Here is a 26,817-nt window from a genome sequence, read left to right as displayed (position 1 = left end):
TCATCTATAAAGTCATTTCAAATAAAAGTCCCACATCACAATGTTTGGAAGCACTAAGTTCATAACAGTCAGCCTCTATCCAAAACACATGTCTTAGAACTTTTAAAGAGTTTATACCTGGAGGCAATTTTTGGCTCCTAGAGTTCTGTCCAGCAACAGCTTCTCTGGAGGCACAAACAGAATCACATCTTTTTATTGTGACCTTTTCCTGTTATCTCAGGGCCATCCCTGTACAGGAAGCTACTCTTTTTATTGAATGAAGTTCTCGTCTATATTCTGAGGGGCTGTTTGCCCAGTGTATATAAGGTAATCAAAATATCAGAAGGATGCTTTATAGAAAGAAAAACATTCATGCCCATTTGTAATTTATGGAATGTGTATGCATAAGTGTACTTGATGGATTTGCACCCATATGCTGTTAGCACACGTAAAGGTGTGGATACAGGCCACAAAGTGACAGAAATAGAGTGGAAAGAGCCTCATGCTATCTATTGCCTAGACAGCAAGCTGTGCAGGGCATATTGGTTGATTAAGAGTGCATTGATAAATTGGATTTTGGCAACAAATCATGATGTTATATGAAGAAAGTGCTGAGCCAAGACATAAGAGATTTTGGGGGGTTCTGTTTTATCATTTCCAAAATAAAGGAAACTAAAACATTCGTGATGGGTTTTTACACTCTAAAAGTCTATCGTTGATTTATTTTGACGGTACCGCCTGTTGTGGGGAGGCAGCGAACCAATGAAACTAAAAGCATAGACGCTCTATTCAGCCAAGGTTCGATTGCCAGCACCACCCTACTAACTGGGGGCTCCCAACACCAACAAACAATTCTCTGGTTCTCCAAACACCGATGTTCAACAACTCAATTCCGTTCTGACACTAATTATCTGGAGTTGGTGCAGATCCCACAGATTTAAAAGCTCAGTCCCTCCAGACTGCCCCTGCCCCATTTCTGAGGCCCGTCGCAAGCCCTGGGCCACCTAGACTTCTGATCGGCTGGCTATCAATTGGGAATTCCTACAATCCCCTCTCCTTGGCTCAATAATTGAGAACGGCTCACAGAAGTCAGGAACACTCTGTATTTACATTTACAGCTTTATTATAAAGGATATAACTCAGGAACAGCCGAGCAGAGGAGCCAGGGAGGGCAAGGTATGGCAGAGGCAGAGCGTCGGTCCCCTCTCTAGGTGCGACACCCTCCCAGCTCCTCGTGTTCACCAGCCAGAGCACCCTGAACACCCAACATCGTTACGCACGGGTTTACATACAGCTCAATCTCCAACCTCTCCCCTCTCCAGCTTCTTATTGTCTTGTATATAACAAGCAGGTAGGGCTGCCAAGGACAAGACGATTGTGCCTACATTTTTTCAATTGTGATTCGATGGTGGGCACTCAAACATGGACTGCGTTAAATGAAGTATAATGCACCGATTAAAGGAGGTGGTGGTCCCACTGTATTGGGCTCTGCAGACCTCTTCTGGGCTGCTTTTTTCTAGTTCTGAGCATCCTGTTTTAATACAAATCTGGAAAAATGACCAGTGACCACTAGAGGGCAAGGTGATGATGAAAGGTCCACAGTGCAGGGACCAATGAAACATATTTATCTGGAGAATAAATGGCAAGACACATGATAGTAGTCTCCAGACACTAGATTCAGTTTGTAAAGATCCAGAAACCCACATCATGACCAATGGCAGCTATTTCAGAAAGCTTGATTTTTTTTTTAACTCTTAATGGAAGCCCAGTACACATATCGAAAACTGCACAAATCTTAAATGTACAGCTTGAAGAATTTTCTCAAGGTGAACACACTGAATCACCACCACCCAGATGAAGAAACACAGCATTAATACCCAGAAGTCCCTCTCCAGGAACTCTCCTCCAAAAGGGTAATCACCTGATTTCTAATACCAAAAATTAGTTTTGCCTGCTCCTGGGCTTTTCCTAAGTGGAACCTCACAGCACATGTCTGACTTATTTTGCTCATCATTATGTCCATGAGGCTCATCAATGCTGCTGCATGCAGCAAAGTTCATTCATTGTCATTGTGTATAGTGTTTTCCATTCTAGTCTGGTTGGGCATTTGGGCAACTTCTAATCTGGGCTATTATGAATAGTGCTGCTCTGAACAATCTTATATATGGCATTCGCTGCATATATGTATGCATTGGGTAAATACCTAAGAGTGGAATTTCTGGATCACAGGGTACATATATTTTCAGTTTTAGCAAATACTCCCTCATAGTATCCCAAAGTGATTTTTAAAATTTATATTCTGGGGCATCTGGGTGGCTCAGTCGTTAAGCGTCTGCCTTTGGCTCAGGTCATGATCCCAGGGTCCTGGGATCACATCCCACGTCGGGCTCCCTGCTCAGCGGGAAGCCGCTTCTCCCTCTCCCACTCCCCCTGCTTGTGTTTCCTCTCTTGCTCTCTGTCAAATAAATAAATAAAATCTTTCTTAAAAAATTCCTGTTTTATTTTTAAGGCTGGCTGGCTTCTTAGGGGTGGCCCTCTGTCCCTTCAGCCTAGTGCTCAGTGAGTGATTAAGCTAGTAAGGCTTTTACCTTTTGCTGTGGATCTGTGTGAGGGTTGGGGAACACATTCAAAGTTTAGGCCAAATCTGCCCCAGCTTTTACTTTCTGTATGTGCAAGGCCTCACATTTGGCCAAGGATCGGTAGACTGCTAGGACCTGTCCAGGTTCTTTAATGAGCAAGCATGTAGCTTTATGTCTACACAGATTTCCAGACTCCCAAGAATATGTGGAAGCCCATTCAAATACCAAAGCCCATTACAGCTGTCATGTTCCCCAGGTCTTCCTGTAAATTTCTGGCTGTTCTGCTGCTTGTCCCAGTCAGTATCACAACCTCAGGCTAGTTGTGATTGTTGGTCTTCCCTGACTGCCACAAAAATCACCATTATTTTGACAATGCCACAAGCATGGATTTTTCTAAATGGTGCTCCCAATCAAGTCGGCCTAATCTGGCAGTGAGGTTGCAGGTCCTCACGACCTGCCTTGCCCTGGTAGAACTACTGCTCCACGTAGCTGAGGGGATATGGCAGTAGCTCCAGGCCAATATGCCATAGATTCCCACCATTCTCACCAAGGTTTTGTAGGTTTTCTGGAATAAATGCTTCCCCATCTGTTGCGTGCCTTTGGTCAATTTCCAGTGCTGAAATGGCTGTTTTTGACAATGTTTCCCATTTTATCATTGCCCTTTGCGAAGAGGATTTCCAGAGCTCCTGACTCAGCCATTCCAAAAGTTCTCTCCCCTCCCTTTTAAGGAGGCTCTCTAGAAGACCCTATAACACTTTGTCTGCAAGGGGGTGTAAGTATCTTACTGATCACACAGGGCAGCCATGGCTTAGGGTGGAAGGGGATTGCACAAGGGCACAGATACAGGGGAGAAGATCATAGGGACCATCTTGGAGGCTGGCTACCATGCTATCCTCACCTCTCACCTGGACTACTATGATCCGCCATTCCTTAACTGAGTCTGTTTTTGTCTCCCCAAAGTCTGTTCTCAACACAGCAGCCAGCAACTGTCTTACATCTTATGTTGCTCTTCTGCTCGAAATCCTGTAACAGCTTTTCATAGCCAAGTAAAAGCCAGCCTTCACCATGGCTCCACAGCCTTACATCATTTAGCCCTAACTGCCTTTCTGATTAATCTTCTACCACTCTCTCCTCCCTCACTCCACTCTAGCACAAATGCTATGCCTCAAACGCACTAAGCAGACTTCTGCCCCAGGACCCTTGCACTGACTCTTTCCTCTGGCTGGGATCTGCCCAGATAACCATATGGCTGGTTCATTCAAGTATCAGCTGCTCAAAATGATCTTCGAGCACTCTTGCCATTTCCTTCTTATAGCACTTAACACGTTGCCTGGTTTCCTCCACCAGGACAGAAGTCCCACAAAAGCAAAGAGTTTGCTCTGTTCTTGCTAAAGTCACATGCAAGGTAAATATTTGTGTAATATTTAAATAGGTGGGCAAATGAAAGTGGATGTTAGGCCCAGCTCTGCCCTGTTGATATGGTGACTTTTGTATATGAGACAAAGCAATTATGTATATGAAAGAAAGGCAAGAGGAAATAGGCATTTGAGTGGATGGGGGGGAGAAATTGTAGCTATTAATAAATGAACAAGAAAGGGAGGTGTATGGGGGGTAAGTCAGGAAAATAACTGGGTGATATGAAATAAATCATTCAGATTTGTAAGTCTATAAAGTCTAAAATAGGCACAAAGTTGAATTTGAAGGAATAACATTACATAGAATTATGCAAACTCAGAGAAATAAAGGAAGTTTATCCATGATTTGAAAGGAACAGACCAGCATACTGTAGTTAAAAACATTAAAAGACTGAGAAAAAATACATTAACATTAATGAAACTACGGCGGAAGCTTATCAGGGCATGCCCTCCGCATGGGATGAATGTTGCAGGGCAGCACTTGATGGAAGGACAGGATCTCCCTGATCTTGTCCTGGCAAATCTTGTTTGCTGCTCGCCCTGCTTCAACCTCTCGGCGTTCCTCTTCCTTCTGCGCTTCCCGGGCCTGCTGCTGGTAGGATATCTGCATCCGAAGTTGCTTCCTGTATTCCTGGGCCAAACTGGAGCGCCTAAGGTATTGGCAATGTCAAGTACAAAATTGTAAAAGCAAGCATTTGGATTCATTTAGGGCATTAGAAGTAAAATGTAATTTTTGAAGTCAAATTAAAATTCCCATTAAAATCAGGGTGAGATGGGAAAAAATAGATGGAAAATTCATTAATGTGTTTATTACACAATAATAATTAAGATGAACAGAACAAATATTGATTTTAGGGAGGGAATGCTTCTGGCCCACTCAGAATATTTCCTGCTATCTGGAGTGAGTCCTTGGCCTCTCTCCACCCCCTCTCCCACTCTTCTCCAAGGAAGAAGTGACTTTTCCACTGGTCAAACCGGGAACAGGTTAGTCTGCCGGGTTTCCACCCTCCTGTCAAAGGGCCACGCCCCTGCCGGAGAGACCTGGCACTCCTGGGGTCTGGGTGGGTGTGTGTGTCTCATTCTGTTCAGTATGAACTAGACAATTTCCTCCATACATAAGCTACATTCTAAACATATAAACCACATTTTAAATTTTATAGTGTGATTTTTTTTTTTTTTTTTTTTTTTTACTGTGGTAAAAAACACATAATGTAAAATTGACCACTTAATGATTTTTAAGTGTATAGTTCAGTAGTGTTCAGGACACATTGTCGTGAATCAGTTCTCCGGGACATTTTCATCTTGAAAATTTGAAACGCTACACCCATTAAACCACAGCTTTCTTTCCCTCCTCCCCCCAGCCTCTGGCAACCACCATTCTAACCACCATTCAATTTGCTGTGTCTATGAATTTGACTACTCTAGGGATCTCGTATAAGCGAAATCATATAGTACTCATCTTTCTGTGACTGGCTTACTCATCTTTCTGTGACTGGCTTATTTCACTTAGCATAATGTCCTCAAGGTTCATGCATGAGTTGGCATTTGACAGGATTTCCTTCCTTTTCAAGGCTAAATAATATTCCATTGTATGTATATATCACATCTGGTTTACCCATTCACGTGTTAATGGACATGTGGGTTATTTCCACCTCCTGGCTATTGTGAATAGTGCTGCTATGAACATGGCTGTGTAAATATCTCTTCAATGTCCTGCTTTCAATTATTTTGGATATATACCCAGAAGTAGGATTGCTGGATCACATGGTAGTTCTATTTTTAATTTTTTGAGGAAACTTCATACTGTTCTCCATAGTGGTCATGCCAATTAAAATCTATAAGCCACATTTTTAAATAACAGCTTTTATCAGAAAAGAAGGCATGCCCATACCTCTGTGGCAGATTCCATTTTCTAAAGATGGTCATAGTAGCATCTCCCCTTCCATATGTTCTTCTGCGATGTGAACCTCTATTCCCCTTATCAAGACGTGGAGCTTCAGTCTCCAGCCTTTGAATCTGGATAGGCCCTGGTGACTATTTTTATGACCAATAGATTATGACACAAGTGATGCTATGCTAGTCCTAGGCGCAGCCCCTGTGTATTGGAACTCTCCCTGTCAGAACCAGCCACCACACTGTGAGAAGCCCCAGCACATGGAGAGGCCACATAGAGGTGTTCTGGGTGATAACACCAGCTGAGTCCTTAGCTACAGTCAGCACACACTGCCAGCTCTATGAGTAGGTATCTTAGGTGTCCAGGGCAGTTGGGCCCTCAGATAAATGTAGCCCTGGCTAACATCTGACTTGAACCACATGAGGGACCCCAAGGAAGAACCACCCAAGTGAGCCTTGTCACCAGAGAATCATGAGAGATAATCATAACTCACTTTAAGGCACAAATTGTAGGGTATTCTGTTATGCACCAATAGGTAGCTATGATACCTTCCACACATACTTGTTTTTCTTCTCTCTCAGTTGATTCAGAAGTTGGGCAAGGAAGCACATTGCTATTTATCAAGTCCCCCTCACATCTCCAACAATAAATTTTTCAAAATGAGAAGGAAAGACCTCCAGAGCAGAGGCAGTAGTAGGAAGTAAGTAGGGTAGACCAGAAATTGTTAGTGCCCCCAAACTAACAATAGGTGCAGGTATATAAACCCTACTCTTTCTAGAATGAAGAGAGCTTATTTCTATGTATTAAGTATGTGTAAGTCATGGGACAGGGCCAAGGGATGGGAAAGGGGACCAGCAATTAGAGGAGCCAAGTCGTCTTCCTCCACCACACTGGTCATCTGAATTGGGTATCTTGGTCACCGGTGGGAAAGGAGTGCTATGGTCCAAGAAATGCTGCAAAGAGGTATCTGCCTGTTTCCTCCACCAGAGCCTCGTGGTGGTGATCAGACAGGCATTTCAGAGAAGGCAGTGGTATTTCCCAAAGCACCTAGAACATTTCAGTTTTCCAGCCCAGTGAGGCTACAAAAGTTCTTCTGAGGACATTTTGCATGGACTCCTATCCTCAGAAGCCATTTCTGCTACTCCAACTAATCAAGCCACACTGTGTTTCAGGGTTTATTTCATGGGAAAGAATAGTCTTCTTGTTATTTCATTAGGATTCAATGTTGGAGCCTATTTCTAAAAAGTTGTTTCTAACTTATTTTATTTTTTAAAGTATTCGTTCAGCTTGATACCTAACGTCTATAATCACAATGTATACAATAGCAATAAAATTTAATTTTACCAAGATGTTTTGTGCTGATTTTTATATGGAATTTTGTAAACTGACTGGAACTTTTAGGACAACTGTAATACTGATGTAAAAAAAAATGCCAATAATGCATGAGTGATGGCACATTGTCCTCTCTCTACATTAAAAATCTTCCCCGTTTTTAGGCAGTAAACAATAATAAAGAAAACAAAATCATACCTTGCAAAATTCTCCTTCTCTTCGCGGTTAAGCTCTCGAAGACCTTCATTTATGCGTTCCTGTTCCATAGCACGCTCTTCCTGTTCTTTTGCTTTTCGTTGCACTTAAGAAAGACAAATGTAATTTTTGGTAAATGGCTTTCTTCAGACAAGACTTGCTGGCATCCCTCCGGGCATCAATGCCATCCTGTCTTTAGAGAGGCAGAGCCTACAATCACTGGGCTGTATCTTAGGTCAACAGGGTAGAAGTAGTCCTCTCCAAAAGGGAAGAAGAGGGTTTAGGTTCGAATGTGTGTGATCTACACAGATTTTTTTCTTAACCATTTTTCACTGAAAACCTACGATCAGCCTTTTTCAAACCAGGTTACCACCATTAGAACACTTCTTACCTTTCTCTTCTTGAGGACAAACAGTTCTGTTGTCATTTATGTTAACAAGAGAGTTTACGACTAAATACTGGAAAAGCCTGAGTTTATAATATATAAGGTATTTATGAATTAAATTTTAAAAACATAAGCATCCAATAAGGGTGACAAAATGACAAAGAAAACAGAGTTCACAAAAGAATAAATACAACTGGGAAATACACATCTGAAATGTACATCTTTGGCGCCCAAATCCACTTATAGGAACTTTCCTTAAATAATCATATATAAGCCAAGAAGAACTATATACAGAGATAGTAACCTGCAATTCTAAAATAGTAGTAAAAAGATTCAAGACAATCTGAAGGTCCATTAATTGTGTTTAGGTAAAATAAATCACGGTCCATTTTTATAATGGATTTCTAGGCAGCATTACAAATTTTATAATTGAAGAAAAATGACCCAGAAAAATGTTTATGATAAGTAGCAAAGGCAGGTTGTAAAACAATATATTCAACATAAATCCTAGTTTACTATATACATAGTAAAAATACTGGAAGGAAATACACGAAGTTGTGAATAGTAGCTATTCCTGGGTGGTAGAATTATGGTTGATTTTGTTTCTTTGTTTAAAAATGGCCCCAAAGGGCACCTGGGTGGCTCAGATGGTTAAGCGTCTGCCTTCAGCTCAGGTCATGATCCCGGGGTCCTGGGATCGAGTCCTGCATCGGGCTCCCTGCTCCTTGGGAGCCTGCTTCTCCCTCTGCTTCTCTCTCTCTCTCTCTCTCTCTCCCCCTCCGTTTCTCATGAATAAATAAATAAAATCTTTAAAAAAAAAATAAAAATGGCCCCAAATACTTAAATTTTCCACGTTGTCTCAATATATTTTAAAATATTTATCATGGGTAAATACGGAAATTTGTTAGCTTATATGCTTTTTTCTCATTTTCTTACAACTCCACCTAATACAGGCTTAACAATTTTCAATGGCTGTTATAATTCCTGGAGTGGAGAATCAATGAGTTTTCTCTCACAAAGACAACTAGTGTGAAGTCTAATGGTACCCGAATGGTAAACGTGTCCATCTACTGCCTCTCCAGTTCACTGGGCTGGACATGGAACAGTGTAAATCTGAAGGTGGCAGTTCACCCTCTCAACAAATATTTCTTTTCGTGACCAAGCACTGTTTGGAGCTGAGGGCAGACAAAGGTGTGCTAAGACAGGGATGTGAGCAAGCCACAGTGAGAGCCTCAGAAAGAGGATTTATTATGAATAAGGGGACGTATTTGAGGAATGAGACATTTGAGCTGGCCTTGAAGGACTGCCAGGATTTCTCAAGATCAAAAGCATCATAAGCAGAGAAAACTACCCAAGCAAAGGTGTGAAGGTATGGAGACACTTACAGAAAGAAAAGAGGGACAGATAAAAGGGTGGAGGGGTGTGTGTGTTGTGCCCTATCTTCTCGCTTCCCTTTATAGTCACTAAGGTGCACAGACCATTCAACAGACATACTGTTCCTTTAACCTTGAGAACATCTCCAACATGACTGCTAGAATCTGCTAGGATAGAAAACTCTTCATATGTTTATACTCAATGTATTAAATAAGTTCTACAAGGCAGGGGTCTTGCCTTAATCCTTTTTACATCCCTCATATCATTTTACATATAATACCTACCTAATAAATATTTTGGTTGCTACTTAGTTGAATTAAGGCCGGACTATATTATTATAATTCATGTCCTTACATTTTTCCTGAACTTGAAGTTTTCTTGTACACATGACCTCATTCACAAGTTGTCTCCTTGCCTCCTTTTCAAGTCTCAGCTCCTTGTCCTTCTCAGCCAACTTCTTTTCCTTCTCTGCCTCTAATACTCTGTCCAGTTCGTTCTCCTGAGCTCTCTCCTCCTCACGCCGCTGTGCCACATACTGACGATATATCTCCTGTTCTCTTGCCATCTCTTCCTACACAACAGAAGAATTACCTCACGTTGTTAACTTGTAGGTGTGATGATGGTACAGAGGTTAAGTTTTACAACAATCTTTTAGAGCTACAATCCCAATTTTTTAGAACTACATACTGACACATTTATAGATGAAATATTCTCTCTAGGGTTTAGTTCAAAAAATTCAAGAGTGGTGGTAGGGAACGGGTGGAGCACACATGAAATACAGAATTGCCGTTCGTTGGTGGTGGTTGAAGCTAGGTGAAGGGCATATGGGCGTTTATTGTGCTATTCTTTGTACCTGTGCTTTATAATACATTTTTGAATAAGTTACTTCGAACACTTTCCCAAAGTGTTTTTCAAAGCAGTTCCTAGACAATTTTCAATTACACAGCTCTATCTGTATATTTATTTTCATTTAGGTATAACCTGAAAAACAAAATAAGTCATTACCACCATGATAGCACTGTTTCTGACTAGAAGCTGGTCACTTGATACTTTGATGACAGACCTTCTCAGCCTTAGCTATACTTTGAAATCACCTGGAAGCTTTAAGAAGTACCAAGGGCTGAATCTCACCCTAAGACTCCAATCTAATGAACAGCGTTTAAGTTCTCCAAGTAATTTTAATGTGCAGCTAAGATTGTCAACTGGGCTTTGCAATGCTGGCATTTTTAATTGGCTTTTCTGTTATTCATGGTATTACCCTTGTGCCATTCCATCCAATCTCTGTCCTGACCTCTTCTGAGAATATCATAGATCTGGCAAGGTCTGAATTGTACCCTCAGAATGACTGGCATTCATAGTCTCATACTTGGGAGTAAATTTAACGAAAGAAGTGCAAAACTCATACTCTGAAAACTAAGAAACTGAAAAAATAAGTGGAAAGACATCCTACATTCATGGATCAGAAGGCAATACTGTTAAAATGGCAATGTCTACATTTGGTCTACAGATTCAAAAAATCCTTATCAAAATCCCAAATGGTTTCCATGGAGAAATCGACAAGCTGATTCTAAATTCATATGGAAATTCAAGAGAGCCAGAAAAGCCAAAGCAATTTGAAAAAGAACAAAGTTGGAGGATTCACATTTCCTGATTTCAAATTTACTGCAGAGCTACAGTGATCAAGCCATATAGATACGTGCTCCTGGCATAAGGACGGACACATAGATTAATGGAATAGAACTGAGAGTCCAAAGATAAACCCTCAAATTCACCGTCAATTGATTTTGAATAGTGTACCAAGACAATTCTATAGGGGAAGGACAGTCTCTTCAACAAACGGTGCTGGGACAACTGGCTATCTACACGCAACAGAATGAAGTTGGACTTCTACCTCATACCATACACAAAATTTAACTCAAAATGGATCAAAGGCCTAAATGTGAGAACTAAACCTATAAAGCCCTAAGAAGAAAACATAGGACCACCATCTTCTTGACCTTGGGGTAGGAACACATTTTTAGATATAACACTAAAAGCACAAGCAACAAAACAAAATATAGATAAACTGGACTTCATCAAAATTAAAACTTTTACACTTCAAGGGATACCATCAAGAAAGTGAAAAGACAACCCACAAGATGAAAAATACATATATTTACACACAATTTATGTGTAAGGGACTTGTATCTAGAACATATAAAGCACTGTTACAACTCAATAATAAAGACAGCCCAATTAAAAATTGGGGAAATGATTGGAATAGATTTCTTGAAATTTCAAATAGGTTCAAAGAGATTTCTCCAAGGAAGATATACAAATGGTCAATAAGCACAGAAAAAGAAGCTCAGCATCAATGAGGATGTGGAGTCATTAGGAAATGCAAATTGAAACCATAATAACAGATCACTTCAAACACACTAGGATGGTTGAAATAAAAAAGACAGACAATAACAAATGTTAACAAGCATGTGGAGAAATCAAAACCTGTGTACACTGCTAGTGAGAATATAAAATGGCAAAGCCACTTTGGAAAATAATTTGGCAAGTACTCAAAAACTTAAAGTTACCTTAGGACTCATTAATTCTACTCCTCGGTATATGTCCAAGAGAAACAAAACCCTATGTCCAAACAAAAATTTATATACAAGAATATTCACAGTAGCATTATTCATAATAGGAAAAAAATGCAAACAAATCAAATGTCTATAGATTGACAAATGGATAAATGAAACATGGTATATCCATACAATGGAGAATTATTCAGCCATATAAAAGAAGGAAGTATTCATACATGTTACAACATGGATAAGCCTTGAAATATGCTAAGTGAAAGATGCCAGTCAAAAGGTCAGATAATATATAATGCTATTCATAATAAAATCCACAATAACAAATTCAGAGACAGAAATTATATTAGTAGTTGCTTAGGAATGGCAGTAAAGAGGGGCACCTGGGTGGCTCAGTCAGTTAAGCATCTTCCTTTGGCTCAGGTCATGATCCCAGGGTCCTGAGATCCAGCCCCAAGCTGGGACCCCTGCTCCGTGAGGAGTCTGCTTCTTCCTCTCCCCTCTGCCCCTCCCCACTGCCTGTGTGCATTCTCTCTCAAATAAATAAAACCTAAAAAAAAAAAAAAAAAAAGGAATGGGGGTAAGGGGTGAGGAAGAGGGAATAGCGAGATAATAAAAAGTTCTAAAATTGACTGTGGTGATGGTTGCATACTTATGTGAATATACCAAAAACCACTGAATGTATATTTGAAATGGTTAAGTTGTATGAATTATACCTTAATAAAGCTGCTAAAAAATAAAATGATCTAATGGAGAACAAAAAACTTAATACCAAAAAAAAGAAAATCAAATAATTCAATTAGAAAATGGGAAAGAAATCAAGAAATGGGCAGAAGACATCAACAGACATTTCTGCAAAGAAGACATCCAAATGGCCAACAGACACATGAAAAGGTGTTCAACATCACTCAGCATTAGAGAAACACAAATGAAAACCTCAATGAGATACCACCTCAAACCAGTCAGAATGGCTAAAATTAACAAGTCAGGAAATGAGAGATGTTGGCAAGGATGCAGAGAAAAGGGAACCCTCCTACACTGTTGGTGGGAATGCAACCTGGTGCAGCCACTCTGGAAAACAGTATGGAGGTTCCTCAAAAAGTTGAAAATAGAGCTACTATCCTATGACTCAGCAATTGCACTACTGGGTATTTACCCCAAAGATACAAATGTAGTGATCCAAAGGGGTATGTGCACCCCAATGTTTATAGTAGCAATGTCCACAATAGCCAAATTATGGGAAGAGCCAAGATGTCCATCAAGAGATGAATGGATAGAGAAGATGTGGTGTGTGTGTATATATATATGATAGAATATTATGCAGCCATAAAAAAAAACCAACAAAATCTTGCCATTTGCAATGACATGGATGGAACTAGAGGGTATTATGCTGAGCGAAATAAGTCAATCAGAGAAAGACAAGTATCATATGATCTCACTGATATGAGGGATTTGAGAAACATGACAGAGGATCATAGGGGAAGGGAGAAAAAAATGAAACAAGATAAAACCAGAGAGGGAGACAAACCATAAGAGACTCTTAATCTCAGGAAACAAACAGGGTTACTGGAGTCGGGGTGGGTGGGAGGGGTGGGGTGGCTGGGTGATGGACATTGGGGAGGGTATGTGCTGTGGTGAGCACTGTGAATTGTGTAAGACCGATGAACCACAGACCTGTATGTACCCCGAAACAAATAATACCTTATATGTTAAAAAAAAAGAGATAGTAGGAAGGGAAAAATGAAGGGGGGACTCAGAGAGGGAGACGAACCATGAGAGACTGTGGACTCTGAGAAACAAACTGAGGGTTTTAGAGGGGCAGGGAGTGGGGGGAAGGGTTAGCCCGGTGATGGGTATTAAGTAGGGCATGTATTGCATGGAGCACTGGGTGTTATAAGCAAACAATGAATCATGGAACATTACATCAAAAACTAATGATGTAATGTACGGTGACTAACATAATAAAATAAAATTTAAAAAAAAAGAAAAAGAAAATGGGAAAGAAACATGGGAAAATATTTCACTGAAGAGGATATACAGAGAGCAAATAAGCACATGAAAAGTGGATCAACATCATTAGTTATTATGGAAATGTAAAATAAAAAAACAATGAGATATCACTACACATTTACGAGTAGAGCTAAAGTAAAGAATAGTACCACCAGCAAATGTTGGTGAGGATGTGGAGAAACTGAATCATTCATTCATTGTTGGTGGGAATGTACATTATTGGTTGGATGGCAAAACTACTCTGAAAAACAGCTTGGCAGTCTTAAAAAACTAAACATGCGATTACAATTGCCCTTCAAGGCATTTTTTGCAGAGAAACAAAAATTTATGTTCACATAAAAGCCTGTACATGAATGATTATAGCAGCTTTACTGATAATAGCCATAAACTGGAAGCAACTCAGGTGACCTTTATTTTTTAGTTTTTTTTTTTTTTTTTTTTTATTAAACCCAGGTGACCTTTAACAGGTAAATGGTAAAAACAAACTGTGGTATAGTCTTACCATGACTACCACTCGACGATAAAAATAAACACTACTGATACTTTCAACAACTTGGATAAATCTCCAGAGAATGACGCAGAACAAAACTGTCAATCCCAAAAGGTTACATACTATATGATTCCATTGATATAACACTCTTGAAATGACAAAATTATGGAAATGGAGAACAGGTAAGTGGTTGCCAAAGGTTAAGAAGGGGGTGAGGACAAGAGGGAAGTGGATGGGGCACCTGGGTGGCTCAGTTGTTAAGCGTCTGCCTTCGGCTCAGGTCATGATCCCAGGGTCCTGGGATCGAGCCCCACATCAGGTTCCCTGCTCAGCAGGAAGCGTGCTTCTCCCTCTCCCACTCCTCTGGCTTGTGTTCCCTCTCTGGCTATGTCTCTCTCTGTCAAATAAATAAATAAAATATTAAAAAAAAAAAAGAGGGAAGTGGATATGGCCATAAAAGGAAAACATGAAGAATCCTTGTGATGGGAATGTTCTGTATCTTGACAGTTCAATGTCAATATCCTGGCTGTGATATTATACTATAGTTTTGCAAGATTTCATAGAGAAAAACTGAATAAAGGGTCCACAGCATCTCTTTGTATTATTTCTTTCAACTGCATGTGAATCTACAATTATCCCAAAATAAAAAGCTTAATTAAAAAAAATAATAGCAGACTTCCTGGTTTTTAGTCTGGGATATAAGGAGCTTAGAAGCTGCCACTCTGGCATCCTAACAACAAGCAAAAAGCTAGCAAACTTAATAAATCAACAATCTTAGGGGCGCCTGGGTGGCACAGTCAGTTAAGCATCTTGGTTTCAGTTCAGGTCGTGATCTCAGGGTCGTGAAATCAAGACTTGTGTTAGGCTCAGTGCTCAGCACGCTCTCTCTCTCAATCTCTCTCTCAGAAATAAATAAATCTTAAAAAGAAATCAACAGTCAGTACACCTGAGTGGCTCAGTTGGTTAAGCGGCTGCCTTCACCTCAGGTCATGATCCCAGGGTCCTGGGATCGAGTTCTGCATCAGGCTCCCTGCTCAGCAGGAAGCCTGCTTCTCCCTCTGCCTGCCGCTCCCCCTGCTTGTGCTCCCTCACACTCTCGCTGACAAATAAATAAATAAAATCTTAAAAAAAATTAAGAAATCAACAGTCTTAGATCCATAAGAGAAGTGAGGTCTCCAGATTGGAGAGACAGACAAGTAAATACAGACAATCAGAACTTACCATAGTGGAAACCCATGAGCAGAAATTTCTATGGGAACCAGTGCTGGGGTAGGAAAACCTGTAACTGATGAATTGCTAGAGGCTCAGTGTAGACCCCTCTAAGAGTTAAAAACTCTAAGGGGACCCAGCATTGAAGGGTGGGGGATACCACACTTTTGTGAGTTTTACCCCCTGAAGCTCTACCAGGTTCTCACAGTGAATATTAGAGAAAAAGCCTTTCACGCTTCCTGCAGCAGGAGAAGAAATGGAATCATTTTGAAATACACCAGAGCATTCCATTCTTAGGTTTGCTCTCAGGAGAAACTATTTAACCAGAGCCTAACCTGCTGGGGTTTTATCTGAACCTAACTGACCTGGAAGAAGGTAAATACTCAACTCCAGGAACCCTGTAGCCTTCCATGTGGGAAAAGGGAAACACCATAATCAAGGATTCCGATGACAAAGGAGCGTCCAGACCCAAAGGCACCAGCTCTAAAGATAGAGGGAGGATCCCTTCCTCTACTTGCTTGGATTTTTATGGCTTGATGCTGACCTCACCCTCCTATTGTAGTTATTACAACAAAGGCTCAAAGCCAGTGGAACACACTAGATGAGGCCTGATTCCTTCTCTGTAACATTGGTATGGTCCAATGGGTCTATCACATCTCTGAACATAGCAACACAGATGACCCAGATTTCATCTCCAATCTTGAAGAGGCCCCAATTGTCCCTAAAACCAGATAATTCTTCTTACAGGAAAACCCCCTTCCAAATTAACAGAGCCACATGCCTCCACTTTGTGGGGACCTCCCATACTATTCAGGAGGCACTGGAAGGAGTAAACTTAATGGCACCCCATGAAAGAGATACTTAACTAGACTTCCAGATTTTATAATACCAAGGCAGCCCACAAACCCAAGGCCAGCCTTCAGGTGCCAAACCCTGCAACCCACCTTTCAGAGCAACATTCCCGCCTCCTGGTCCTGGAGCTCCTGTGCCAAATCTGTCAGGAAGCAATGTCTGAGACACTTCAAATAGCAGGGGGCCTTGTACTGGCAGCTCCACCAACTGGGGGTGCCCAGTGATATATTGGGACAACCCCGAGGTAAGCTCCTCTGTTTAAAACAAGTGATTACCGCACTACAGAGCCCAATCCTAATGTCTCAGAGGCCTTCAGAGAGTCCCAAGGCTCGCTCTCTCTCCCAAACAACTTCCCTGACCTGCAGGCTTGGCATGACCCAGAGAATTACCCTAGGGATTTGGCAGTCCCTCAGAGCTTGTCCCACCCGCACAACTGTCCATTTACAACTCTGGTGGCCCACTAGGTCAAAGGCAACCACCAGACATTCCTGGCTCTATTAGACACAGAAGCCCAAGTCACAGTGATTCTAAACTCAGTTGTGGACACCGTGCATTTCCTTGCAAGGGGCACCCCTGCCAACCCAGCAGAGCTCACTGAGATCTGCTCAACTAGCAGTAGAGCCCGTACTTGTAGTCCCACCCTGAGCCAGGCCTCTAGTATGTACAGTTGACTCTGAACAATGTGGAAATGCAGAATGGTATAGCCACTTTGGAAGACAATTTGGCAGTTTCTTAGAAGACTAAATATACTCTTACCATATGATCCAGCAACTACACTCCTTGGTATTTACCTAAATGATTTGAAAACGTACAGCCAGGGGCGCCTGGGTGGCTCAGTTGGTTAAGCGACTGCTTTCGGCTCAGGTCATGATCCTGGAGTCCCGGGATCGAGTCCCGCATCGGGCTCCCTGCTCAGCGGGGAGTCTGCTTCTCCCTCTGACCCTCTTCCCTCTCATGCTCTCTATCTCTCATTCTCTCTCTCTCAAATAAATAAATAAAATCTTTAAAAAAAAAAAGAAAACGTACAGCCACACAAAAGCCTGCATACAAATGTGTACAGCAGCTTTAGTCATAATCACTAAAACTGGAAATAACCCAGGATATCCTTCAGTAGGTGACTGGATAGCCTGTGGTCCATCCACACAATGAAATGTTATTCAGAGCAAAAAGGAAATGAGCTATAGAGCCAGGAAAAGGCATGGAGGAAACTTAAATGCACAGTACTTGGTGAAATAAGTGAATCTAAAAAGGCATCATACTGTATGATTCCAAATTTATGACATCCTATAAAAGATGAAACTGGAGACAATAAAAAGATGAGTGGTTTCTAAGGGTTTGGAGTCGGGGAAAGTAATGAACAGGGGGAGCACAGAGGACTTTAGGCTAGTGAAATTACTCTGTATGATACTTTCATGGTGGCTACATGTCATCTTACATTTGTTCAAACCCACAGAATGTACAACACCAAGAGTAAACCTTCATGTAAACTATACACAATGACTTGTCGATGTAGGTTCATCAATGGCAACAAATATCCCACTCTGGTTGGGGGATGTTGGTAGTGGGGAAGGCTATGTCATATGTAGGGGCAGGGGATACATGGGAAATCTCTGTATCTTCCGCTCAATTTTGCTCTGAGCCTAGAACTGCTCTAAAAAATAAAGTTTATTTTTGGGCACCTGGGTGGCTCAGTTGGTTGGGCGGCTGCCTTCGGCTCGGGTCGTGATCCCGGAGTCCCGGGATCGAGTCCCACACTGGGCTCCCTGCTCAGCAGGGAGTCTGCTTCTCCCTCTGACCCTACCCCCTCTTGGGCTCTCTCTCTCTCTCTCTCTCTCAAATGAATAAATAAAATCTTTTTTTAAAAAAGTTTATTTTTAAAAAGAAACAAAAAAAAATAGTATCTACAGTATCTACAGGAAAAGCACAACACCCTCAAGAGTTCAATACAAATTTCAAAAGAACAGACAACTGAATACATACTGTAATGCTTTTCTCTACGCTCTGCCTGACAAAACTTTACATATTTTTCAAGGTCCAACTCAAATACCACTTTCTCAGCATGTCTTCCCCAGCTTCTCAGCATACTTAGTCACTCACTTCCTTCACTCCCATCCTGCTATCACAGTGCCAACTCCATGTTATAGCAGTGCTCCAAATTCAGTGGGCATCAGAATCCGCTGGGGGAGCTTGTTAAAACAGATATCTTGCCCCTGCCAAGATTTCGATTTGGAGACTCTGATTCTGGAGGCTATGAATTTCTATTTCTAACATCCTCCCAGATGATGCTGATGCTGCTGGTTCGTGGACCACACTTAAGAGTAGCACAGTATGGTTCATTCTACATCTGGCTGGTTCCTGTAAGACTGAAAGCTAAGCAAGGTACCTCATCCAGCACATAGTAGGCACTGAATAAACATCTTACTCTTTTTTGCTTCTTTTTATCAGCCTCTTCCTCTAAGTCTTGAAGAGCCCTTTGCACGAGCTTCATGTTCAAGTCCTGCTCTTCTCTGTATTCCTGCTGAATATGTTCTATCTTCTCTCGGAGGGCTTTTTGCAAAGCAGCTCTAATTTCCTGTTTTGTCTTCCGTTTCTTTAGCTTATCCTGTTCGTTCTCAAGTTTCACCTGTGCTTTGTCATTTTCCTAAGGTAAAACAATAATGAAGATTAAGATACACACACCTGAATTTAGAGGGACTGTAAGAAAGAAAACTTGCGGGATGGGTTAGCCTGGTGATGGGTATTAAAGAGGGCATGTTCTGCATGGAGCACTGGGTGTTATACACAAACAACGAATCATGGAACACTACATCAAAAACTTATGATGTAATGTATGGTGATTAACATAACATAATAACAAAAAATGGCTATGTCAAAAAAAAGATAGAAAACTTGCTTTTCATTGCTGAGTCAGCAATAACACTTTGTGCTGTGAATGATTATGAAATAATAAATGGTGTGGAGTTCAAAATGCAGAAAAGTATAGAGAGAAATCACTTTTAATCTTAGTACCCACCACCCACTACCACACTCAACATTTCGGTGTATTGGCCTTCAAGACTTTACTCTTCTATGGACACCTGCAACATCTAGATATGGACACATTATTAAGCAGCAGTAGGAGTCCCAAACTGGAAAGGTACTATCAGGTACATATGCAAAATTAAATGGTACGCATTTTGTTCTTTAAAAGTACTCCCCCATTCTTCTCATTTCTTATCTTTCTGACCTTCTGGGCTGGCTTAATTGCCTGGCCAGCTAAGCAGTTTTAACTAGGGCACCAGTGTTGTTGGGCATTGTGGGTTTGCTAGAAAATCTGGGTATGGTATAAACTGCAGCACTAGTCCTCCTGCCAGAGGCAGCTGAGCAGTCCTGGAGGGATAAGTACTTGCCCAGCTGGGACAAGAGATGATGTGGCAACAGTGAGAATGGTATACAATTCCCAATGTGATTTAACCGAGACTCACAACAGCCGCAATCACCATGATCACTGGCTTGTGAGAAGACAGTTATATGCTAGACTTTCCTATTAATGTCATGAATAGTAAACCCTGAATTGTGAGGGTCAAAAGAAAATGTGAAAATCCTCCGCCACATCTAAGGAAAAGCAATGGCTATCAAAAATGAAAGCCAGTAGAATAGCAGGCCACATTTTTTTAAAAGTAAGGCTGACTATACCAGGACGAAGCAATCAGCCAAATCCCCACTATGAGACCTGGGGGAGATGGGATAGGACAGGGGAGAAGTGTTCAAGATTAAGAGACATAAAAGCAGTTCATCAAGTCTTGGTTTCTCCAGGGTAGTTCTGATTGTGCACCTGTTGTGCCGATGTAATGAATTTATTGCATCCCTTTCGACCTCAATTTTGCCCTGGTTTGAATAAGAAAGAGTCCCTCTTTCTAAAGAGACTCTATGAACCATGTTTGGATTCTGATTTAAACATCAAGTAATTCAGACAATGATGGAAATTTTGATGTTGATTTAAGATGATAAAAAGGAACCACAGTTACTTTTTTTAGGTCTGATATTGGCATGTGTAAGAAAATGTCCTTAATCGTGTCATTGAGACGCATACTTGACATGTATTTAAGGGGGAAATGACATGTCTGGGATTGATATTTTAAAACATAAAAATGGAGTGGGGTTGGGGAGGTAGAGGAAACCAATATGGCAAAATTATACAGCTGCTGAAACAGGGAGAGGGGTAGAGAGGGGTTCACTGTACTCTTGACTCTGTGTATTTGAAACTATTTATAATAAAACATTTAAAAAGGGTGGAATTTATATAACATTCTCAAAATCACAAAATAATAATGATAAAGCATATATCACTGCTGCCAGGAGTTAGGGTGGAAGGACGTTATAACTATAAAGGAGTAGCTTTAAAGGAGTTTCTTTGGATGATGGAACAGTTCTTTCTGCATCCTGATTTTGGTAGTGGTTACAAAAATCTATACATGTGATAAAATTTCACAGAACTACACCCCTTCCCCCCCCCAGGTCTACATGTAAAAACTGGTGAAATGCAAAGATTTTACTATATTTAAATAAAGAATAACTTTAATTGAAGGTATTACACCAATGTTAATTTCCTGGTTTGTTTTGTTTTCAAATGCAACTTATTTTTGCATGTTTATTTTGTATCCTGCAACTTTACTCAATTTGTTAATTAGATTGAACAGTTTTTGGGTAGTCTTTAGAATTTTTGCTGTATAAAATCTTATCATCTGCAAATAGAGGCAATTTTACTTCTTCCTTTCCAATTCTGATGACTTTTGTTCTCTTTCTTACCTAAGTGCTCTGTTTAGTAGGACTTCCAGTACTACGTTGCCCACAGTGTAACAGCGGGTACCCCCTTGTTTTTTGCCTGATTTTAGAGAAAAAGCTTAAAACCTTTCACCACTGAAAGGTTGGGCTTGTTATATATAGTTGTAATTGTGTTGCAATACCTCCTTCCATACCTAATTCGTTGATAATTTTTAACATGATTGGATACTGAATTTTTTCAAATGTTTTTCTGCATCTATTAAGATAACCATACAATTTTTGTTAATTTCCTGGTATTTATAGTTATATATACAAATATAAAACTATAAATACAAATACATACATATATAATGCTTGGTTACATAAGGGTATATACAGGAACTCTACTATTTTTGCACTTCTTGTGAGTTTAAAATTGTTTCCAAAAAAATGTTTTTGAAAGGAAGGTAGAAATAGAGCTAAGCATGGTATAATGAAAAATAAATATTTGGTCTGTATCCCTGTGTCCTGGTACATAGCTTCTAAAACCTTTGTGATCTCTGAAGTGGTAAGACTATCTTTTGTACCCTCATGTTATGACTAGTGGCTGGAGCCCCTACATAACTTCAGGGTGGGGCTGGTAACCAGAAAGAGCAAACCATATGATTAGAGGTTTGAAACTTTCATTCTGGATATCCCTCTATCTCCAGAGAAGAGAGAAGGGCCAGAAATTGAGTTCAGTCACCAACGGTCAATGATTTAATTAATCATGCCTACATAATAAAACCTCCATTAAAATGCCAAATGATAGGGTTGGTGAACACATGGAGATTGGGAACATGGTATGCCCAGAGGGTGTGCAAGCTGTGCATACTGCCCCCCATACCTTGCCCTATCCATGTCTTCCATTTGCCTGTTTCTGAATTGTACCTTTTACAATAAACCAGTAATATAGCAAATAAAGCACTTTCTTGAGTTGTATGAATTATTTTAGGGATTTATCAAACTTAGAGGAAGTTATGAGAACCTCTGACTTTATAGCCAAGTTGGACAGAAGTGTGAGTAACCTGAGGACCCACCACTTGTGACTGGCCTCTGGAGTACAAGCAGTCTTCTGGGACTGAGCCCTTAAACCTGTGGAGTCTAGTGCTATCACTGGTAGCTAGTGTCAGAATTCAATAAAATTGTAGGTCATCTAGTTGGTGGTGTCCATAGAGAATTACAGAATTGTTTGCTGTGAGAAAAAAACCCACACATTTGGTGTCAGGACTGTGAGTAAAAATGACTCACTAGGTATCTTAGCACAGAAGTAATTCGGGGGCCACCATTTCAATTTTCTTAGAGAAGCTAAAATATTTAGACATCTTCCACTAAACTCTCCAAAAGAAAACAGTCTCAAACCCAGGAAGGTTTTTAGGTCTCTGAAGTACCTTACCTTTGGCACTTCTTATGGTTCTAAGATTCAATACTTGGGATTTCCCAGGAAAATATATTTTTTCCTTAAATTTGGTGGTATTAAAGTATCAGTTGCTAGAAGCTTTATATACATATAAAATTGCTACTTGTTTTAGTGCTTTCATACATTTCCAGTGACAGTTCTAATTTCTCTACAGTAGGGGCAACGACCTTGCTGGAATGAAATGGTTGATTTTCGTGGCTGGGGTGGAGAGGCCACTGTAGCTGCTGTGTAGCGCTTGACAGAGGATTTGGAAACTGTAAGTTACTCATATCAAAGAACAGGGGGATGTTGCCAAATTGCCACCAGCCCTCCATGGTACTGCCCATGATTATCACATTTCATCCTCACAACAAAGACAAGCGCCTTTTGCCTCATTTTTTAGATAAAGAGATCAAGTCACAGTAGTGAAGTAATCTGCGCTATGCAATGGGATGGCGCTGTTGACTGGGCCTTGGACTCCAGGGCTCTGACCATGGTCTGCTGCTCTGTGAACTAGCCAGGCCATGAGGCATAGGGCATGGCAGCAGGCCTGCAAACTGTGTACTATACCCATAGAGTGGATCAACCCGCAACAAGCATCGTAAAAGGCCCACCACAAAGCGTGCCTCCTCTTCCTTCAGCTGCTGCTCAGCCTGCCTTTGCGCTTTGATGCTGGTGATCTGGGCATTCAGCCCCAGGCGTGTGTTCTCCACCAGCTCTTTCTGCCTCCTCGCCTCTTCAGCTTCTCGCTTTTCCTTGGCTAATCGGTCTTCTTCCCAGAGCTTTGAGAACATCTGCTCTTCCACCAGTTTCTGTCTTTTCAGCTCCTCATTGAAAGCTATCTGTGCTTTTCGCTCCTCGCACACCTTCTTCTGATGGATACAAAACAATTCAGCACGGAGCTCCTCACAGCGTTCTCTGAAAGGAGAATTTATTTTTAAAAGGCAAAACCCAGCCTTTCATGAGACACTGCTCTATTCAGGCACACCTCTGCACAGACACTGAAGTATGAAAAGTAAAAGACCTGGAGGTAGACCACCAGAGCCGAGAGGACATGTGAGGGGCAGCGGGGAGACAGGCATCATGATGTCACAGGCAAAGCACAGGCACTGGCGTCCGGCCAAGCAGACTTTGAAACCACAATCTGACATTTCTGTGTGACCTTGGATCACAAACTCGACCTATCTGAGTGTGTCTCTTTATCTGTAAAACAACTCTCTTTCAAGGTTCTGGTAAGGATCAGAAAAAATGGATGAAAATATCTGGTAGAGAATAGAAGCTAAATAAATGGTAACTATTATTATTACCATAGAGGAAATAGAAGAGGCATGGGTCCCTGCAATATTACAAGTAGATTAAGGCTTTGGTAGGAAGAGGCCCTGCATGCCAAGGAAAGAGCTAAGGGTCAGCATATCATGAAGCTGCCCCAATGCCCCTCATTCCTGGTGGGACACATGTCACTGAAGGGGTTTCTGCCAGAGCTGGGAAAATAGCCCAAATGCTACCTTCTCATACCTAGACTTATGTCACCATTCCAGAAGAAATGCTCTTTCAGTAAGTGTTTAGATTTCACCTTTTCTCTCAGTCTTAGTAATTCAAATTTCCTCAAAAGTTCTTCCTTGAGCCCGTTTTTAAATTAAGGGCTATGATATTCAATACTGTCTACACTTTAGATTTACTTAGGGGTATCTTTAAAATCCTATTCTCCACTTCTTCCCTCTGCTACTCCCAGACCAGACTAGTTAAATCAGAATATCTGGGGGCAGGACCCAGGTACCCGTATTTTTTCAGAGAGCCTCAGAAACTTCTGGCATACAGTCAGAAGTTTGAGAACCTCTGATTCAAGGTAATGTTTATAAACATCAAGTCTTCCTGGTTTCATCAAGTTCAGCACCAAGAAGCTGAAATTTGAGAATGGGCTCAATAAAGAACTTCAAAGAACTTAGTTGCTAAGGCTGAAAGAAAGGTTGATGTCTAAAATTACAAGTGTGGTCAATACCACAGAAATTGACATTTATCAAATACAGTTGAGTATTGTTCAACATTTGTTGAGGACTAGTCTCATTTTCCTAAATAAAGGGGAATCTCTGTGAGGGCTGGAACTTAGGAACATATTTCAGGAATATATTTCCCATACTACCTACCCAATGTCCATTAAATAACTGTTGGTTAAATTGATATACAGTCATGCTTATTAGCAAAATAATGATAACTGGCAGTTATCTATATTCTGTGGAAATCTCAAAAAGATTACAGAAGCTGAAATTGCTAGGTTACCAAAAAAAAATTTAACATTGAAAAATGAATTCATCAGTGAAATTCTATCAGAATTGGCCATGACAACTAATTAAAGTCCTTCCCAATCCTATGACTTATACTCCAGAAAAGTTATTCAATCAACGAAAATCTGAAGCCTAAGAATAACAAGTATGGTTTATGATATTTTTTCAAAAAAAAAAGCTTTCTAATTACAAAACTAATACACGCAGAAAAACTGGAAAATATAGAAAAGTATGAAGACACTAAAAATACGCTTAATCCCTCTCCCCAGAGATAATTGCTTTTAGCATGTTAGTGTATTTCTTTCCAGTCTTGTGTATGTGCATTTTTACTAGAATTGGGGTCGTTTTGTAGATCTGTATACCTATACTGGTATCCCTTCTATCTTAATTTTTCCACCTAACATTATTTTGGGAATGTTTCTTCATGGAATCCTCTTAAAAGACCTAACCTTACACCTTTACTATAGTTTATTAAGCTATGGAATATAGTCTACAACCTATAAATATATCAATTTATTTAAATATTTCCTTGTTTGATGAAGATATAGGTTACTTCTGACTTTTACTATAACATTGCAATGAGTATTTATAAATGTAGCTCTTTCTGCTTACCTCTGATGATTTCCTTAAGGTAATTCCTTTCCTTAATATAAAATCAGAGTACAAAAGTGTTGCAAGGCACCTGATGATGCATGTTGCTGAGAAAGCCTGAATTAACACTGTATGAAGGTGCCCATATCAAGTATTTCTTTAGATCAGTAGATCTTCAAACTTTGATTAGGTATCCTTTTCAGTAAAAAAATTCTAAGCACCCACAAATAGGTAGGATTATTATTTATAAATTGTATGCAATTATTACTCTATTACTATATCACATAAATTATTAAATATAGCAAAAATAAAAACCAAAGACAGATGAGATTTAAATTAAAAACATCAAATATTTCCTCCCTACATCCTAATGATTCATCTATTCACTTAAAACTTGAGAACACTTGATTCAAGGAAGCTCACTTTTATCTACAGATAAAAGTGTGTCTAACTATTTTCATTATAATAATCATTGATAAGAGGAAAACTTTTTGTTTGTGGGTGTTTTACATGGTACTTTCACAGTAAAATCTTATTTTATCCTCACGTGTGTCTTATAACTTGGAACAGAAAGGACTATCCCCATTTTAGAGTTACACCAATTGAAACTCGGGAACCTTGGTGTCTTCCCAAGCCACATAGCCAGTAGTTGTAGTATTGTTAGCAACAGTTATTGAGTGCTTATTATTTGTCAGGTGCTGTTCTAAGCACTTGACACGTATGAACTCTTGTAATCTTCATAACAACCAATGTTGCAACATCACTACAAGTTCATTCTTATTATTATTATCACCAGTTTAGATAAAACGGAAGCACAGAGCAGTTAAGCATCATGGGTAAGTTCATACATTTCATATGTGCTAGAGCTGGGACTGAAGGCCTGGTAGTCTGGCCCTGGAATTTGGGTTCTTTGGTACTTTGTTCTATCACCTCTATCAGTAATTAACAAAGGCAAGACAATCCTCAAGTGTTCTGACAACACATCCTAGGGTATTCATTTAATAAAAACACCCCAAAACAAAACAAAGCCAAAAATTGCCTACCTTAATCTGGGATCCAATCACTAATTATATATAAATATAGAACAGTTAAAAACAAATTTCATGGGACGCCTGGGTGGCTCAGTCAGTTAAGCGGCTGCCTTCGGCTCAGGTCATGATCCCAGGGTCCTGGGATGGAGTCCCACATCGGGCTCCTTGCTCAGCAGGGAGCATGCTTCTCGTTCTGCCTGCTCTGCCTGCCACATCCCCTGCTTGTGCACTCTCTCTCTCTGACAAATAAATAAATAAAATCTTTAAAAAAAAAAACAAATTTCATGATGTATCAAAAGCATGATCCATAAAAGAAATGTTGATAAAATGGATTTCATCAAACTTAAAACTTTCTCTCTGTGAAAGACCCTGTTAAGAGGGTTAAAAATAAAAAAAACAAAAAACAACTACAGACTAAGAAGAAAAATGTTTCCAAACCACACAGCCTACA

General features: G+C 40.3%; 1 protein-coding gene across 1 annotated transcript in view; it reads right to left on the bottom strand.

The window, feature by feature from the left end:
• Window positions 1-1,084: 1,084 nt before the first annotated feature.
• The window catches only part of CFAP53 (cilia and flagella associated protein 53), a 40,617-nt gene continuing 14,884 nt past the window's right edge, over window positions 1,085-26,817 (bottom strand). Inside the window, exons 4-8 of the mRNA XM_088019522.1 lie at window positions 23,077-23,380; window positions 18,704-18,922; window positions 9,508-9,724; window positions 7,398-7,500; window positions 1,085-4,623 (exon numbers count right to left, since the gene is read on the bottom strand). Of these exons, the coding sequence (XP_087875648.1) occupies window positions 4,395-4,623; window positions 7,398-7,500; window positions 9,508-9,724; window positions 18,704-18,922; window positions 23,077-23,380 (1,072 nt within the window). The 3' untranslated portion in view covers window positions 1,085-4,394. The remainder of the gene's footprint in view (window positions 4,624-7,397; window positions 7,501-9,507; window positions 9,725-18,703; window positions 18,923-23,076; window positions 23,381-26,817) is intronic.

This window comes from Eumetopias jubatus, unplaced genomic scaffold (assembly GCF_037043125.1).
Source record: "Eumetopias jubatus isolate StellerSeaLion01/CBP00866 unplaced genomic scaffold, mEumJub1_p1.0 scaffold_16, whole genome shotgun sequence".
NCBI classification, from domain to species: Eukaryota; Metazoa; Chordata; class Mammalia; order Carnivora; family Otariidae; genus Eumetopias; species Eumetopias jubatus.
Note: the sequence above shows the minus strand (reverse complement) of the source record. Positions and strands in the feature narration are given on the sequence as shown.